Source organism: Mus pahari, chromosome 2, assembly GCF_900095145.1.
Source record: "Mus pahari chromosome 2, PAHARI_EIJ_v1.1, whole genome shotgun sequence".
Classification (NCBI taxonomy): Eukaryota; Metazoa; Chordata; class Mammalia; order Rodentia; family Muridae; genus Mus; species Mus pahari.
In genome coordinates, this window is record NC_034591.1 from 148,078,532 (window position 1) to 148,098,477 (window position 19,946).

General features: G+C 37.6%; 1 protein-coding gene and 1 pseudogene across 1 annotated transcript; one reads left to right on the forward strand and one right to left on the reverse strand.

Moving 5' to 3' along the window:
* Window positions 1–4,995: 4,995 nt before the first annotated feature.
* On the forward strand, window positions 4,996–9,065 carry Smim10l1 (small integral membrane protein 10 like 1). The gene is made up of 2 exons (XM_029535641.1): window positions 4,996–5,280; window positions 7,473–9,065. The coding sequence occupies exons 1-2, from the start codon at window positions 5,089–5,091 to the stop codon at window positions 7,557–7,559; spliced, it is 279 nt and encodes a 92-aa protein (XP_029391501.1). The 5' UTR covers window positions 4,996–5,088; the 3' UTR covers window positions 7,560–9,065.
* Window positions 9,066–17,356: 8,291 nt separating this feature from the next.
* On the reverse strand, window positions 17,357–17,638 carry LOC110316445 (annotated as a pseudogene).
* Window positions 17,639–19,946: the final 2,308 nt, after the last annotated feature.

Consider the following 19,946-nt stretch of genomic DNA (forward strand, 5'->3'; position numbering starts at 1 on the left):
ATTATGGATGTCAAGAGGCTCTCTCAGAGCCTGGCAAATACAGAGGCAATGCGCCCATCCAACCATTGAACTAAGCATGAGGTCCCCAATTGAGGAGTTAGAGAAAGAACTGAATGACCTGAAGGGGTTTGTAACCTATAGGAAGAACAACAATATCAAACAACCAGACCACCCAGAGCTCCCAGGAACTAAACCACCAATCAAAGAGTACACATGGAGGGTCCCATGGCTCCAACCGCATATGTAATAGAGGGTGGCCTTGTTGGACATCAGTGGGAGGAGAGGCCCTGAGAGGGCTCCATGCCCCAGTGTAGGGGAATGCTAAGGTGGGGAGGTAGGAATGGGAGGTCAGGTGGGTGAGCACCGTCATAAAAGAATGGGGGGGGGATGGAATGGGATAGGGAATATCAGAAGGGGAAACCAGGAAATGGGATAAAGTTTGAAATATAAATAAATAAAATATTCAATGAAAAATTAACATCAACTTAAATTCCACACTCCCCCAAAATGCTAATTTGAGTCTCACAAACCTAATTACAAAAAGAAATATTAATTCTAAACAAGTGGAAAAGTAGTCTTATATCCTTTATTACCTTCTAATAGGCAAATATTTCTAAGGCAAACTTGTGGTAATCCTCCTGCCTCAGCCTCCCAAGTGTTAATAGTTATAGGTATGTCCACTATGCCAGGTTTCTATATTTATGATCTTCTTTGTTGAGTTTCTTGATCAGTATATGTTGACAGAATTTATCCACATTACTGCATGAACATGCTCTTCCTTCCTTTGTATTTCTCTCCAGGCCTTTTATCTCCAGAATCCTTATCTTCTAGGTATATTGGTTTTTGTTTAAGGACTTTCTACAGGTATTGGTTGATTTTATTGTCTTTATGTCCATTGATACAATTTATTATATTTACTTATGTTGAGTCATCACTACACCTCCAGTATAAACACAATTTGGTGGTGGGTGATTTTTTTGATATATGAAACCTCATTTGTATAAGTATATAAGTATTTTAGTATCTAATGTTTATCACAGACATTGCTCTGAAATTTTCTTATTTGGTATGTCTTTCTCTGGTTTGGTATTAGAATACTGACTTTTTAGAAGTTTGGAATACTTTCTTCTGTCCCCCCCCCCACACACACACCCCTTTTTGTTCATTTTTATAAAACAATTTTAAAAGTATTTGCTGTAATTCCTTTTTGAATATTCAGTACAATTTTTATATGAATCCATTTGGACTGGGCTTAAGTCAGAAAACTTACTGTTTCAATCTACATGTTCATTCTTAGCCTATTTACACTGCTGTTTTATTCTTGATTCAACTTGGTTTATATGAATCTAGAAACTCTTTAATTTCTTTTTGATTTCTAACTCAGTGGAATTTAGGCATTTAAAGTATTCTCTTTAAATGTTGTGATTTTCTTTGATGTCTATTGTTAAGACTTCTCTACTCAGTGAGTTTTTTAATTTCCCTCTCCGCATTAGCTAAAAGTCTATCTTGCTAAGAAGAACCAGATCTTAATAATCCTTAATTGTCTTGCATTTCTCCATACTGTTGCATTGTGAGGCTATACTTTAACTACTGATCTGTCTGCACTTACGGGTATTTGGACTGTTTATTTTTTCAGTTACTGTGAGACTAGTGTAAGAATGTTGTTTGATACATTCCCATTATCCTCTCAGGATAGTAAAACCAAGACACTGAATATGGTATTCATTTTTTTTCCTTCAGGCAATGAAAGAGTCAACACTTATTTAAAAAAAAAAAAAAAAAACCCCTTTGACCTTGCTGTAGTTAGGACATTAAATGAACCCCCAAATGTCTTGCAATGAATGTGTGGTATTGGATGTAGCAATAGTCTGAGGTGGGCCCTGAGGTGATAGGAGTAAGCAACACACTGAGGCTCTTGCCTCCTTTTGAAAAAAAGTTAAAACCAAACCCTGCCCTCTTAGAAACTTTTTACAAATAGATTTAGAAATTTATTTACTTTTGTTTCTTTCTACACAATATTTTTGATAGCTAACCAAGGATTTCTGTCATGCCAAGTACCATGCAATTTTCCATTGCATCATTAGTGAAGCATGACTCAAATTGCCCATCCCCAGAATGAATAAGTGACCAAAAAGGCAGAAGGGTGTTACTCTTTCCAAAAATATAACAGGGTGCTAGACATTTACTATGAAGCAAATGTTATTTACAAAAACTTGATTTTATAGTATAGTCCCATAAATTGCCTAGTGCTGCTACAGCATCTACTTGCATCCATTTGAAAACATTTTCCTTTCAAAGGATTTGACTAAATAGCTGTAGAAGTTTCCACTAAATATCAAGTTGTTTCTGTATACAGCATGACTGAAAAGGATGAATTCAAATGATTAGCATATAGGTATTCAGACAACTTTTTCCTGGTCTATGGTCTTCAATCACTAGAACCCAACCCTTTCAATCTGAATGGATTTCTTTCCTAGTGGATTTAATTAGTAAATTCTCAAATAAATAATTAGGAATATGGTTCTGCACAGAACCATTGTGGCCCACCTTAAACATTCGCAATGATTATCCAGCTAAATAAACCATTGTAAAGCAAGCTTTAGGCAGAATCAAAGTTAAGGAAACAAAAGACTGGGTAAAATAAAGAAGTATTATCTAGAGAAATAATTTTAATCATCTGCTACAATTGATGAGTTGTTGAAAAGAACCTACCTGGCAGCAGGTGTGAAATAGGCTTTCAAGGATAAAGTTCAAGGGACAGAAGGCAAACCACAACCCTCTAAAACATCAGATACCAATCTCTCTTGAGAAAAAAGTGGGGTTGAGAGCTTGTTAAAGAATCTTCCTTATCATTTCCTACAGGAGTAAGTCTTCACTGTGGCCACTTAACTAGTTAGTGCATGGCTGCTATATTCTGCACTCCCTGAAAGTAAAAGGCAGTTATTTTCATGGAATTAACAAGGGCAAGAACAAGTGGAAGCTAGGGATGAATCCGGTGGTGTAAGCATGTGAGTGACAAATTCTGTGTTGTTTTAACTGAAAGATCCAGGCTCTTACTCTTTCTGACTTAAGTCAATGTTGACCAGCTCCATGGATTCTGATTTCATAATAAATTATACCTGTGCACTAAAACTATGTACATTCTGTTTCTGAGTTGGTCACTCATCCTAAACCACTCTTTTTTCTCTATTCTTTGGTTTGGGGACTAGTTTCTCTACTGGTTTAGCATTGATACAATAGCAGAAAAGAAGCATAAATGGGCATTCTTCTTCAAGTTTTCCAACTGTCACAATGTCTTGTTATTTATACCAGCCCTATATGTGGTTTCCTGAGAAAAAGAATTGCTCTATGTATAAACAGATGACATGACTACTCCATAGTATAGGAAGATTTTATTGAGGATTTAAGTGAATAGCCAGTGGCAACTGGAAGTGTTTAGAGCAAAGAGAAAAAGTAGACTAAATGTGGCCAGCAGACTGGATTATGGACAGGGCTATCTGTGAGAGAGGGGAGAATAACAGGATAGAGAATAGAGAAAGCATGGTGAGAATAACAATGGTTACAGAAGAGTAGCTAGACTGAGGGAAGGGCCAGCAGATGGGCATCAGGGCTTGGGAATACATAACTGAGTGGGGACTGTTCAGAAACTAACATACATGAATAGTACATAAATGAGGCTAAACTGGGGCATTACTGAAATAAACAAAAACAATGGAAGTGCATTACATAAATGCCAGAAATAAAATGTGAATAACGGAGGCTCGTATTTCTATAGGGTACCAAAAATATGACTGAAGAAGCCTGGAGGCAAGGGATCTTGAAACGACTAGACAGGGGCCACAGGTATATGTTAACAAGAGAACCACAGTCCCTTTTGCCAGAGATAAAGAGAAATAAATGCTCCTTTAGGCAGTTAGGAACACAGTTCACAAGTTCCTAAAGGAATGCTGCCTTTTATCTAACCAGAAATCCTCCTGTAGTCCAAAGTGGAGTTCATTTTTGGATAGACTGTCTTCTGAAGTTTGGGAAATTGAATTGTCCTTTCAAGATGACACTCTCAGTACACTGGGGATTCTTGGAATATATAACACATATACACAAGTCAGTGTCAGACATGAGAAATTTTAACAATGACATTTAAAAGTATACTGTATTCTGAAAGTCCTGCTCAGAAACTAACAACATACATGAATAGTACATAAATGAGGCTAAACTGGGGCATTACTGAAATAAACAAAAACAATGGAAGTCCATTACATAAATGCCAGAAATAAAATGTGAATAATGGAGGCTCATATTTCTATAGGGTACCAAAAATATGAACATAAAAATTAGTATCGTGGTCCTTAAGAGTCTACCTTAGGTTTTTCACTAGTACAAGTCCATGCAAAAAGCTGGACTCTATACCTAATCTTAACTTTCTATGGGTTTATATTACGTGGAAACATAACTCTCTCTCTCTCTCTCTCTATATATATATATATATATATATATATATATATATATATATATATATATGTATATATATGTGTGTGTGTGTGTGTGTATGCACAGACATGCCCTACACAAAAATGCATTATTATTATTTTTGCTTAATTTGTCACTTGCAATCTAAATAGTCCTAATACACGAGTAAATTCATAACCTAATACGATGACGTTTTCAGTTATGTGCGTTACAAATGCAGACTCTATGCCTGTATAAGGTGAGAGATCACTTTGTCTTAGTGTCTCAGTGAATGTTACAGGATTACAGAGCAGACACAGTTATTTTCCTCGACCTTTGACCCTTGCAAAATGTGTACGAAATGTTGGCTAAATTACATCAGCCCACTGAGCTCTGCCCATTAAAGGGACAGCGGCACGGAGAGCCACTGTCCCTAGCAGTTACATAACTGCCAGCAGCCAACCTTCCCCGGGAAGCTGACAGGAAGAGGCGGAGCCCACGCCGCCCCGCGCCACCAGGGAGGGAGCGGCGGCCGCTGGCGGTGGAGGCGAAAGCGGTGGCCGCTTCGTCCCGGCCACGGCTCGTCTGGCTGGGGAACCGCGCGCGGAGCTTCGGAGACCCCCGGTCGGGTGGGACAACGCCATGGGTCCCGCCGACGCCCCGTCCGCCCTAGCGCTCAGGGCTGTGGGCCCTGCGGCCGCCACCCCGTACGGTGTCTTCTGCAAGGGGCTGTCCCGCACCCTGCTCGCCTTCTTCGAACTGGCCTGGCAGCTGCGCATGAACTTCCTGTACTTTGACATCGCAAGCTGTGTGATCCTCAACATCCACTTGCAGGTACACATTTAGAGCCTTGTCTGCGTTGCCCACCACCCGGGACCGCAAGATGGCCGCTTCCCAGGCCGCCCCGCGGCACCTTCAAGATGCACGAGAAGAAAGTGCGATCTCGCGAGAGCAAGCTCGCTCACAAGCAGTCGGCGCCCAGCCTCCTCTACCTGGGATTTGGAGGTGGGAAAGCTAACCGGGTTAATTAAGAACAAGGATGTTGTTCCAGCGTCAGAGGAGCTATCCAAGGAACCACTCGTCTGTAATTCCTGGCAAGTCTTAGGCTATGACAAAGGGTACAGGATGCATTATGAGAAAGGAAGGCTGAAATTTTCAAGAACACAGATTTACATCAAATTTACGTTCTGAATTAATCTTGAGAATATTGGACTGTGAGCTAGACATTGAATAAGAAGCCTGTTATATCAAGAATGTGGTTTAAAAAGCATCGCATCTCTCTTCCTCCCACAAGAGGATATAATGAAACTGGGTCAAAGTCAGACTACAGAAAAACATACCCCCCAAATATGCCAGCAGGATTTTGAAAAATTACTGGGACTGTGTGAAGATGTTCCTTTCAAAGAGACGTTGGTTCCAAAGGAAAAAAAGTCCAATTGCCTCACAGGAATTGACTATTCCCTGGTAGTAATGCAAATGGACCAAATGTGGCTTTCTAATTTAAAGAGGATGAGAATACTTTTAGATACAGAGTAAAATGCAGATGTTACAAACCTTTTTTTTTTTTTTTTTGCGGAAATTCATTTGACAAGTGGAGGGACAAGAAACTAAATGGAATGGTGATGCCCTTGTGGAGTGAGAGGGTAAAACGTGTAATTTGTGAACAGAAAGGAGATTTTGTTGATTATGGACAGCCATGTTTCTAACTGCAAAATGGAGGTGGTAACCACATGACCTAAATAGTAAATGTCCAAAGATGGAATGTTCTCAGTGTCTGAAAAGGAGCTAATATCTGGTGTGTGTGAATGCATGCTGGAGATTTTTCAAGCCTGGAGTGAATTAGTAATTGTATTTTGTTCTGAAATTAAAACAAGCAATTAGAAACCCCAAGAAAAATAAAGTAATCAAAAATTATTCTGCCATACCTCATGTGAATAGTACTGTGCCTGTAATATAAGTTCTTACTGTACAAGAAATATTTATGTAACATTGGGAGGCTGGAAGCTGAAAAGATGTATGTATAAAGATGCAAAGTACATCAAGATCTATTCCTGAGGACAGAAGATTTGGTTAAGTTGTAGATTTATCATGTAGACTTACCTTGTGGACCTATCAAACATGAAACTCTTAAGTTTGATACCCAGCACTACAAAAATAATAATAAAATAAATAAAGGTCATATATATAAAAAGCAACATAATTTATGATTAGGAAAATTAATGCAGAAACATCTAGAGGCTAAAAGTGGTTATTTCTAGAGAGAATAAATGGGGATAGGCACAGGAAAAGCGAGGCTTCGTTGGTTTTTGTTACTAATATGACTTTCTTCCATTAAAATCTACTTATTTGTTTTTAAAAGTTCGCCAGGTAATTATGTCTACCACCAGTCAAATGAACAGAAGTCTTGTTGGATTAAAATCTAAATCATACACTCAGCTGTTATTGCTTGATATTATTAATATATATTAATATGGAAGTATTCTGCCTATTGTAGCTTAGAAATGATTTTCATTTCTACTTGTGATTTTTCTTACATATAAATGTAATTGTATCCTTTCTAAACTCATGTAAGATGAATATATATTGTTACAGGCTTAGCATGGAATTGTCTCTGTTATTGTGTTCCTGTGAGCACATATTAAGACAGTGCATGCTGTTTTTAAACCCCTTATGCTGGCTTTCTATGAAATTCACTAGTTTCCAAGCTCTTCTCAGAAAAATTTCCTGATACTCAAAGATAACTAAAGGATCCAGTGAGAGCCAGACATAGTAGCACACAGATGTTATTCCAGTACTCTAGAAGTTGAATTGGAACTATCATATGTTCAAGGACAGCCTGAGCCACATGATAAACACTGCCCCAAAGAAACAAAAGCAAAAGAATCCAGTGGTTAAGAATAAAAATTTTAGAAGGAAATAATGTGTGTCTCCTCATTAGTTTAATTCTGGAAAAGCCTGTAAACCTGAATGTCTCACTTCTGTTGTATTTTGTTTGCCCCACCCCCTCTCTTTTTCTCTCTCAATAGGGTTTCTCTGGAAATTGCTGTGTATTCCAGGCTAGCTCAAAACTTGTGATCTCTCTGCCATCACCTTTTGATTACTATGTTTACTGAGCTGTTCCAGCAATAGGCTTCATACTTACCAGGTAACATTTTAAATGTCAGAAAAGTCCCTAGGCATTTTGCCTAAGCTTCCAGTTGCTAAAATTTTTAGGCTAAATAAGTGCTCTGAAGGAAAAAAAATGTTTTATTAATAAAGAAATATACCTGATGTTTTAAAGTATCAGAAAATTCCAATTGTAATAGGGCAAAAAGAGTGACCACAAAGAGAAAGAACTGGAAACTTACTTTAGTCAGTTAAGTACATTTGCTAAAAACCTGAAGACCCAAATTTGATCCCCAGAGCCTAGTAAGCCAGGGTTCATAGCATGATTGCAATCCCAGTGCTAAGGAGAGGCAGAGACAGATCCCTGGGGTTCTCTGGCCAGCTACCCTAGCTACTTGGCAAACTTCCAGAACACTGAAAGACACTGTTTTTAACAATAATGTGTTCAGTGTCTGAAGACTTACGTTCAGTGTTGACACTCTAGCTGGCTCCTACATTATTTCCCTATATGATATCCTGCTTTAATTCTGTATTTTTTTTAATCCACTAAGTTGAATCATCCATATTTCTAAAGAAAAGGGACAGTAGCCATCTGCTTATAGCTTCTTAGCTCAGGGTGGGGCCTCAGGACCACCCCCTCTTTATTCTATGATGGAGCCATTGAACTGGCTTGATATGGTATTGGTCTAATGTACATCATCACAGCTTCTGTGACCTCTTATGTGCAACAGCTGTAAAATATATAAAGTTTGCACCTCATAGCACCCTTCTTCATCCTATCTTTAACATTCTTTCTTTATCTTCCATGGTGAAATCTTAAACTTATATGTCAAGGTGGAGTGGAAATAACAGTGATATTCTTCTTTTCATTAATATCTAGCTTGTATCATAAAAGTTAGCTCACTATAAAATAGACTGTATTATTTTGTGGTTTTAATATAATCCACCTCTATCTTGATGGCTGTAATTGAGAGCTTTAGGGAAAACACTGGGCACTGTGTTATATACCTGTAATTCTAATACTCAAGAGACTGAGTCAGAAGAGTTGCTAGTTTGAACCCAACTGAAGTGTATATAGGTGATATAGGGCCATCTTGAGCCACATAAGAACCCATCTCAATATACATTTCCTGTGAGTGTCCTCAAAACTTTTTTATTTCAGTAATATGGAGTACACAGTCAAGATTCTGAGAGTTTATTATGTCTTGTTCACAGCGCCTGCCAGCCTTGAGTGCAAAGGAATTACTTCTTGTCCCAGGATTTGGAAGGGGCTAGATAGTCCTAGGCTTCATGGTATGGAAATCAAGAGACCTAGAAGTTACTGATGCTTTAGAAATTATCTGAAGTTAGTATAAAGGCCACCAGAGAAAGATGCGTCATTGGTAGGCATGGTTTAAAAGTGACCAAATCATGACATCAAAAAAAAAAAAAAAAATGTTTAAGTAAGAAAACAAGTTCAATGATATGGAAGAACATTTATGTTTATAACTGCATTAAAGAGGAAAGTATCTATAAAGAAAGCGTTGAGAAGTATAAAACTGTATCTATCATATACTATGAGTGAGTATTTGAAAGAGTATTTACATTTTTAAAAATCTAAATAACTATAGTTTATACTCCTATGTTCAACTACCTGCTATACTTTTTTGAAAAGAAAATCAAATGGTTGACCTATATGTGTTGTTATATTGTATATCTACATATTATTATAAAATGTTTGGACAGGTAACATGGTCAAGGTTTATGTTATTGTTGCAGTGGTATGATAAGTACAGCTAAATCAGAAAACTTGGCTGGAGAGATGGCTCAGCTGTTAAGAGCACGGGCTACTCTTGCAGAGGACCCAGGTTCTGACCTCAGCAGCACCTAGTAGCTCACACCTGTCCGTGGCAGCACTACCACAGGCACCTGATAACCCCTTTGGCCCTACAGGCACCAGGAGTAGACATAGTGCACATACACAATAGCAGACAAATGCTCTTACACATAAAAATAAAATGTAAAAATCAGAAAACGGAAGATCATTGATTTCATGATATATTAAGCTAAAACATAGTATGTTGCACCAAGGAATAGTGAGAAAGCACTTATGATATAATACATATGAGATGGGAAGTACAGAATGAATAACAGAACTACTGCATCTGTGGATGATCTTATCACCTCTTCTCACTAACCCATCTCATTATTCTATTGGAATTGCACACTCCTATTCATGTGTGTGCATACATGTGATGTGAAATAATTCCTTGAACTTCATGTCTTTCTTCTGTCTCCCTAACCATCTCCACACACATCTTTAAGACTCCCAATGGTCTCAGTGGCCAATGGCGCCCAACAGAAGTGTTCCTGACCTGTGACACTGTCCTGTTCCATCAATAGCAAGAGGTTCATGAGTAAAGAAATAATACCTCATCTTGTTCTTGCTCTTAGATACTGGCCTTAGCAACCTTTCCTTTGACAGACACTATATTAAAGTAGTAGGCCTTTTGGAACGTTTTTAGTCATAAGAGATCTTGAGTGTTTGAGGGTGAATCCTAACCCAAGGTTGGAGACCAGGACTGCAAACTGACATGTCAAACTCATCTCCTGTGTTTAGAGGACATTTACAAAGACTCTTTCTGTGCTTCATTGTAGAATTTTGTTCACTTTGAATACCTCCTTCATTTTTAAAACAGATTTTTCTTACAATTCTCAGTGGACATATTTGGTATTAATGGTCAGTTTGACCTGGCAGACAAGCCTCTGGTTATGGCTATGGGGCTTAGCTTGATATCGATTGATGTGTGAAAAACTACTCTAAGAATGGGTAGGATCATTTTCTGGACAGGGAACCCTGGACTGTGTGCATGGAGAAAGGGAACTGAATAACAATTAAATTCAGCTCTTTTTTTCTCAGATGAGACTCTGATGGGACCACCTGCTCAAACTCCTGCCACTGTATTTCTCCTGCCTTGGTGGACTGCACCTTGGACTGTGCTCTAAAATAAAGCTCGTCTCCTTTAAGTTATTCCATCAGAATATTTTAACACAGCTCTTCCCTACAATAAGCTTAAGATGGAGCAAGCGTAAGATAGAAGGGCAGGCTCCACAGTGGCTAAGAATAGAGATTAGGTTTACAGTGAGAGTGATTAGGGGTTCTTTAGTCCCTGAGAATGAAATGCCTTCATTATAACAAACATAAAAACAAAGAATAACTAGAACAACTGTCAAAAGAGACGTGGTATACCAGGAGTCAAAAGAATTGACTGTTTATGTTTCTCAAATGGGTTTAACAAAATTTCAGATAATTTTTTCCTTTGAAGACCAAGCTTAAGGCTCTGAAAGGATACAGATAGACAGTATCTTACTTTTTGTCTAAAATGAGAGAAGGGTTTTGCCACGTATGCAACTGCTAATGGGGTATAGTGAGGTTCTACTAGGAGAATCCACCTAAAAAGTAGCACGTGGTCCACTTGATAAAATCTGTAAAGCACTCTTAGAAGTCAATACAGATACAAGTTTTTAGCTGGTATATGTGTCCAGAAGTACTCAAGAATGCATACATGGGTGTACCTAGTGCCTTTGGAACTTGGCATCAGAGTTTAGACAGTTTCATCAACAGACTCAGAGTATTCTGTCAGTCACCTTCCTCTAGATGGAAAGACGAAACCATCATATATAGTTTCTCAAATGAAGCATTTATTTGGCAGGTAAGAGGTTAGTAATGGAAAAAAAAATCAGTAATGATTTTTCCCTTTCCATAACATTTGGTCAACCTTTCTAAGTTGCATGAACTGGCCTAGGGATACATGTGTCAAGAGAGGGTCTGATGCTGCTGAGTCCTATGGAAGGTGGCAGATGGAGAGAGTGGAGGTGAGGGGCTAATGTACACTCAATTTAATTTGTACATTACAATTTCCATGGCAAGATAATTAAAATATAATTCCTAAAATAAGATATTTTGTTTTATAAAATACAGATTACTAATCGAGATGAATTTGCATTATCTTTAAATACATCTTCAGCTTCATTCTCATCATCTATATGTAGAGCCACACAGCTCAGACATAGTTGGATGGAAAATGTGAATCCTCTACTATTACCTAACTTATAACTCCATGGAGCCAAACCACCAAGTCTGATCATCATTTCATTGCAGCTTGTCATTTTACCTTACAACTATGTAGACTAAATAAATAGAATGCCTAGTGTACTGTGTGCAATATCTAGTATCTGAACATTATAATTTCACTATCACAGTAAAAATTTTATGGGGAAGACTTACCCACTCTTATTTGTAATTTATAATTATTTATGTACCCTTAAATTATATTATTATAAATACATCTACTCATCCACAATCTCTACTAAACTTGCCATTCTATTATAAATTTTGCCCTCTCTGTCTGCCCTCTTTATCTACTATCTGTGTCTTGTGCTAAAATCAAGCACTTTCATTTTTAGGACATATTACCTTGTAGCAGCAACATTAAGTGTTATTCTGTGATTTCTACTTTTACCAATTATATAATATGTCACTATTAAAGCACCTGGATTAAAGAATTCTTCTATACTTAATGAAAAATATTTTTATGCACAGGAAATATTAAGATTGCAAGAAGTAAAAGTCATTGTGTATATAGTTATATTAAAAATGAGGGCTTATGAAATTAACTTGGAACACATTCTCTAATAAGAAATAAGCAGCCTGGCTGTGGTGGCACACACCTCTAATCCCAGCACTTGGGAGGCAGAGGCAGGTGCATCTCTGAGTTCGAGGCCAGCCTGGTCAACAAAGTGAGTTGCTGGACAGGCAGGGCTATACAGGGAAACCCTGTCTCTAAAAAGAGAGAGAGAGAGGGAGAGAGAGAGAGAGAGAGAGAGAGAGAGAGAGAGAGAAGGGACAATTATATGTGAAGCTCCTTTGTACTATGGTAACAAATTTGACTTAAAGACAATGATGGCACAGGACTGAGGAGATGCCTCAGTACCTCAGAGGATAAAAGGACTGTAGTTCAGATTTCCAGAATCTACATTAAAGTTAGGCAGGCATCTATGCTGCCTCTAATCATAGCTATTCAGAGTCAGACAGGAGATCCCTGCAGCAAGGTGGCTAGCTAGACTAGTCAAAGGGATGTGCCAGAACACATCGGCTCTGTTTCAGCAAGAGATCCCCCCTTACTGATAGAATAGAGTGAGGGAGGGAGATACCCAACATTGACTGATGGCCTCTGTTTAAACACACACACACACACACACACACACACACACACACACACACACACACACACAAAGTGCACGCAAATGCACACTCACAGAAACAGAAAAAAATATCTTAAGTATTTGCTAAATCAATTCTGAATGCTAAGAAACTACTGAAAGCATAACTGTTCCTGATTTCAATTGTGCTGAAGAACTGTAATCATATATGTACCATGATATTGGCAGCAATACAAACATGTTCATCAATGGAATTGCATTGAAAACTTGGCAATCTGAGCAAATATTAGGCCAAGTAGAGTGATTCAGTGAGAAGCTTAGAGAAGCCTGCTTGAATTAGTCAGCTTGGAGAGGAGTTTGAGCCAGAAGGGTTGAGTCAGCCAGCAAGAGTGCAGACAGAAATACTAAGGGTGAACTAATTCAGGAGTAAGCCTCTGAGACAAAAATGCATCTGACAAACGAAAGTTTCCTTTCACTTTTTCCTCAACATTATTGGAGAAGAAGAAAGCTCACCAACATTGAATAAAGAGGGTATCTGATAGAAATATTATAGAAGACAAGAGACATCTGACATAAAGCCAAGGAAAAATTCATGTATGATTGTACCCAGAGGAAACACCAGTTCTTCGAGTTCTTTTGGATGTCCAGAGAGACACTGTAGACTACCAAAAGGCAGAAGACTCAAACCCAGACAAAGATATGTTGTAGGAACCCATGAGACAGGAAATCACAGTTAGCAACCACATGAGACACTCTTAATTATATTGACAGAATTTTCCTGCAATAAAAAATTGTAAGTTTTCAATTTCAAATCCCTATGACCAAGGGTAGGAGTTGAGTTAGTAGAAATATTACTTGAAAAGCTATTGGAGTATTTATTGCACCTGTGATGACCTGAGTAAACCCACCCTACATTCAATTGCAGACATTATTACCTCTTTTTAAAAAGTTGAAAAATATCCCTACAGCAAGAGTCATAAACTATGATAACAAAAAGTCTTGAGAAACAAAATACATTGAAAGTAAGACTGTAGGAACTACTTAATTGCTAAACCTATGTTACCTAGTAAAACTGAGTGTCAAAATAGCCCATTGAAACTATAGTTCCAGGACTTAATGAAAAGGAGGAAAGGTGACTCAAAGTTTTAATTTTGAATTGAATTGGAACTGCATGAAGACCACTTGCCACTTAAGTCTCTAGAGGGAAGCAGAGACAAGCCGAAGGTAGGTAATACAACTTGGTGAATTGACTCTTTATCATGGGATATTTTCTCTTTTTAACTCTTCACTTTTCTTCAGATGTTCCACTTGACCAGTGGACACCAAATTCCTTAGTTGGAGGCTTATTCTCCATGAAAGCAAAAATCAGAAATCCTGCCCCAGTCTGGAAGGTTCATTTTTGGCAGATTATATATTTTCAATGGCAAAATATTTTGTGACATAGGTAAAAATATTTTCTTCCAATTAAAAAATTTTAGGACTCTTGAAAATTTGAAAATAAAATATACCTTAGTATAAGAGGGTCAATATACCTTTATTTCTACTTCCCTTTAAATATAAATTCAAGGTTAAAGTGTATTTTTAAATCACAAGGGACATTCTCTTAGAATTTCAACCTCCCTTTGGGATTCAGTTTTTACATTTAAATCACCGAATTCTTTTTTTTTTATTACATATTTTCTTCATTTACATTTCAAATGCTATCCCCTTTCCTAGTTTCCTTTCCCAAAGTTCCCTATACCCTCCCCCTGCCCTGCTCCCCAACCCATCCACTTCCAATAACTGGCCCTGGCATTCCCCTGCACTAGGGCATATAATCTTGGCAAGACCAAGGGCCTTTCCTCCTATTGATGGCTGACTAAGCCATCCTCTGCTACATATGAAGCTAGAGACATGAACTCTGGTGCTACTGGTTAGTTCATATTGTTATTCCTCCTATAGAGTTGCAGACCCCTTCAGCTATTTGGGTACTTTCTCTAGTTCCTCCATTGTGGGCCCTGTGTTCCATCCTATAGATGACTGTGAGCATCCACTTCTATATTTGTCAGGCACTGGCATATCCTCAGAAGAGATAGCTATATCAGGGCCTGTCAGTAAAATCTTGTTGGTATATGCTATAGTGTCTGGGTTTGGTGGTTGTTTATGGGATGGATCCCCAGGAGGGGCAGTCTCTGGATGGTCCTTTTTTCCATCTCAGCTCCAAACTTTCTCTCTGTAACTCTTTCCATGGGTATTTTGCTCCCCATTCTAAGAAAGAACGAAGTATCCACACTTTCGTCTTCCTTCTTGAGTTTCATGTGTTTTGCAAATTGTAACTTGGGCATTCTAAGTTTCTGGGCTAATATCCACTTATCAGTGAGTGCATGTCATGTGTTCTTTTGTGATTGGGTTACCTCACTCAGGATGATATGCTACAGATCCATCCATTTTCCCAAGAATTTCATAAATTCATTGTTTCTAATAGCTGAGTAGTACTCCATTGTGTAAATGTACCACATTTTCTGTATCCATTCCTCTGTTGGGGACATCTTGGTTCTTTTCATCTTCTGGCTATTATAAATAAGGCTGCTATGAACATAGTGGAGCATGTGTCCTTATTACAAGTTGGAAGATCTTCTGGGTATATGCCCAGGAGAGGTATTGCTGAATCTTCCCATAGTACTATGTTCAATTTTCTGAGGAACCACCAAACTGATTTCCAGAGTGGTTGTACCTGTTTGCAATTCCACGAGCAATGGAGGAGTGTTCCTCTTTCTACACATCCTCATCAGCATCTGCTGTCACCTGAATTTTTTATCTTAGCCATTCTGACTGGTGTGAGGTGGAATCTCAGTGTTGTTTTGATTTGCATTTCCCTGACGATTAAGGATGTTGAACATTTTTTAAGGTACTTCTTTGCCATTCATAGTCATCAGTTGAGAATTCTTTGCTTAGTTTTGTACCTCAATTTTTAATAGGGTTATTTGCTTTTCTAGAGTCCAGTTTCTTGATTTCTTTGTATATATTGGATATTAGTCCCCTATCCAATTTAGGATTGGTAAAGATCCTTTCCTAATCTGTTGGTGGCCTCAAAGAAGATCTCAGAAGATGGAAAGATCTCTGATGCTCATGGATTGGCAGGATTAATATTATTAATATAGTAAAAATGGCTATCTTGCCAAAAGCAATCTACAGATTCAATGCAATCCCCATTAAAATTCCAACTCAATTCTTCACTGAGTTAGAAAGGTCAATTTGAAAATTCATCTGGAATAACAAAAACCCTAGGATAGCAATAACTATTCTCAACAATAAAAGAACCTCTGGTAGAATCACCATGCCTGACCTCAAGCTGTACTACAGAGCAATTGTGATAAAATCTGTATGGTACTGGTACAATGACAGACAGGTAGATCCATGGAATAGAATTGAAGACCCAGTGATGAACCCACACACCTTTGATCACTTGATCTCTGACAAAGGAGCTAAAACCATCCAGTGGGAAAAAGACAGCATTTCAACAAATGGTGCCGTCATAACTGGCAGTTATCATGTAGAAGAATGCGAATTGATCCATTCTTATCTCCTTGTATAAAGCTCAAATCTAAGTGAATCAATTAGCTACACATAAAACCAGAGACACTAAAACTTATAGAGGAGAAAGTGGAGGAAAGACTTGAAGATATGGGCACTGGGGAAAAATTCCTGAACAGAACAGCAATGGCTTGTGTTGTAAGATCAAGAATCAACAAATGGCACCTCATAAAATTACAAAGCTTATGTAAGACAAAAGACACTGTCAATAAGACAAAATCACTGAATTTTTTTGTTCCTGCCTTTGTCTTACAAATGCTGGAATTAAAGAGACTTGCTTTTCGTATGCAAGGTTTAAAGGTGTGATCCACCAGCACCTTCATTTGTGGGTTCCTTATATTAGTTATTCTCATATGGTGTCCAGGTTGAATTTGGTTTTCTGTTTCCTCTTTTGTGTGTGTGTGTGTGGGGGGGGAGTAAGTTGTAATTTTTTATTGGAAAACTAATATATAACTTGGAAAGGATTTGATGCAAATTGTTTCATAAGCACATTTTCTTTAAGTGGTTAAACAAAGTTTAAAAACCATGTAACAGTAAAAGAAAATTGTTCTGGTACAATACCAGCAGAAAAAAAATTAGTGTACAAGTACCTGTATAAAGCCCCCAGACTTTTCAATAGTACAACTGTTAAGAAAATATTGACTGTCCTTAGTCTAGACAGAGTTACAACTCCACACTTCAACAACATGCTGACAGTTCCTAAAGCTACTTTCAAAAAGGCATAACGCAGATGTTTCCTCATTTGACCAAACTCCATCTATGTTTAAATGTGAGAAGTTCTTAGATATATCCAGAATATGCCACATGCAACAGGTTACTTGATCAATCTTTTAAAATAAGCTTTAAGGACAATGACAATAAGATAAGGGAAGAAAACATGGAAGAATGACGTCCGAATTATGGTACATGAATAATTTTTGACATTTGGGGGAAACCATTTACAGAAAAGGTACAAACAAAAAATGGCAAATAAGCAAGAAATGTACAAGAAATGTAACACCTTCTGTACAGTGTCTTCATTTCTCTGTCATCATTGGTGCACACTCTTTGTGGTTCCCTGGCCATCCCCATCAAAGTCTGCTTCCCTGATCATTTCATCAACTGCTTCATTTGTTAAATTCTCACCCAGTTTTCTCATCACATCGCAAAGTTCTGCTGCACTAATATAGCCATCACCATCCTGATCAAACCCACGGAATGCTTCTCTGATTTCTTCTTCACTGTCTGTGTCTTTAATTTTTCTTGCCATCATTGTCAGAGATTGCAGGAAGTCAACTGTGCCAGTACCATCCGTATCTACTTCATTGATCATGTCCTTGATTACTGCTTCTGTGGGGTTCTGTCCCGGATAACTATGAAATTCTGGGTACTGTGTCCCTAATAAAGAGATTTGGAACATTGAGTCCTTAAGGTGCTGATCCTACACAGTGTATGCTAGTTGAGCTTTGATCCTCTTTCTTATGCTGAGTTACAGGAGTATGTCACAATGCCTGGCTCAGTAAATAATATCTTTACAACTGTGAAATGTTTGTAAAAACCATGAAGCTTTGCTAAATTCTTTCCTGTTCAACATGGTTACAATTTGTCCAGTAATTTTAACTTTATAAGTACGATTGCCAAAGATTTATATAGGATTATCAGTAGTGTCACTTGCAGCATCAGTGTGAAATTGAAAATCTGAATATGACAACTTTATCTTTGTTAGATTTTCTCAGAATTTGATTTGTTTTGTAGATTTTATCTTGGAGGGATTTGATTATAACCATGGATACTTTATTTATTTTGGGCACATATGAGCCTTTATGCATTTTTAAAAAGAATTATACAATATACAACTTCAAATTAAAAAGTAAATATTATTAATTCAGAATATGTCTCATATTACCAATATAAAAAATGAGGTAATTTTTCAAACAAATGTCACTGTGCCACTATAACTATAACTGAGGTTATAGGTAAAGAAAATATTTTGAACAAAATCAGAGATATTTTTAACATGAATAAGATGACTTGTACAAATAAAAAGGAATATACAAGCTTCCTAAATTGGATTGGAATAATATTCAACTTGCCGCAGAATAATCAAAGCAATAAATTGTCAGAACAAAATAATATTAAAAACTAAAAGGGGAGACTAAGGAACAGAAAACTGATCAGAATTACACTTGTATTCTCTTTGAGGACTCTAAGAGCTAGAAGGGCCCAGATACGTCTCCTTTGATCTCATGACACAAAACACAATAATGTTGGCTATAATACTCAGGAAAAATTTCAATCACCAGAAATGGAGTAATGAGATATTTAATGATAAAAACAAATTTAGGGCAATGATATACTGCCATTGAAGCAGATCTCTATTGTGTAAATTTTTGATAATGATAATACCTACTCTCATCTTTTCAAGGTAGGGGAATTTTGACTGAGTTTTCAAGGAAAGTATTATCTAATAATTCCTTAGGATAGAAGTGATGATAATGATAGTTGACAACTAATGAATATCTGCAGAAATAGAGGGAGATGATTAAAACTGATTTAGACATTACCTCTTGAAAAAGAAGCATAGTCCTCAGAGATGATTGCTAGGAACAGGGGGAAAAAAGAGGTTGAGGTGAAAAGTTGAATCCTCAGTTCTCAAGAGCTAACAATAACCTGTGATGAAATACTACTTCCACCCACTCTCTAACATAACTTATAACTAAGCCTATTTGCCACCATGAGATTGTGCTAGAGAGAAGGAATTGTACCTTTTGGAAGAATTCCCAATATACTATTACATTTCTACTCTAAAGAAGACATTATCTTCCAGTATAGCCTTCATATTTTCCTGCTCATTTTTTCTGGTAACTCATAATTCAGTATTAAAATTTATCATCCGTTTAAGAATTATTTTCATGAAGTAGTTGTATTGTGTTAATATGTTGTTTCAGGAAGAAAACCTGAAAGTAGAGAGTATGTAAGGGAATAAAGAACGTGAGTTGGGAGTTGCATTTCTCTCTGTGTGTGCAATGAGATGAGAATTATCACTGGATTCTGTTACTGACAGCAGGGCTGGGCATTTTGCACCTTCATTGGGGCTGCATCTACTCTACAGCAAGGCTAGCCAAGTGCACTGTTAACTTATGACCTCACTGGGCATACTTATCTCAGACTTACCACCTCCCTCTTCATTCTTACATTGCAGAAACTCATTTTTCCTCACGTCAATATTTTTTTTATTCTGTATCTAAGAGACAGAATTAGTCTTTTCCATATGAAATCTTCAGCCTACTCTTTGGTCTATTGTCTTCCCTCTTCTTTTGTACCCAGCAGTGGCTTGTATGCACCAGCAGAGTCTAGAACAAATCTGAATTGATTTCTACCTGCTGAGCTCAGGGACAGCAAGGCCACCATTAGCGGGACTGCCAGCATCTTGGAGGACACTCTGGAATTGTTCCCAAGGATGTGCTGAGATAAACAAGACAATGGCTTTATAAAACAGCAGTAGAACAATGGAATCTTTGAACCCAAAGTGAGTAAACTCACGCCTGCAGACTGTCATCTGTTAATCCTCTTTGAGAGGTAGCCCAACAGGATATGAAGCAGAAGACATTGTCAATGTGTCTTTTCTCAAAGGTCCAATA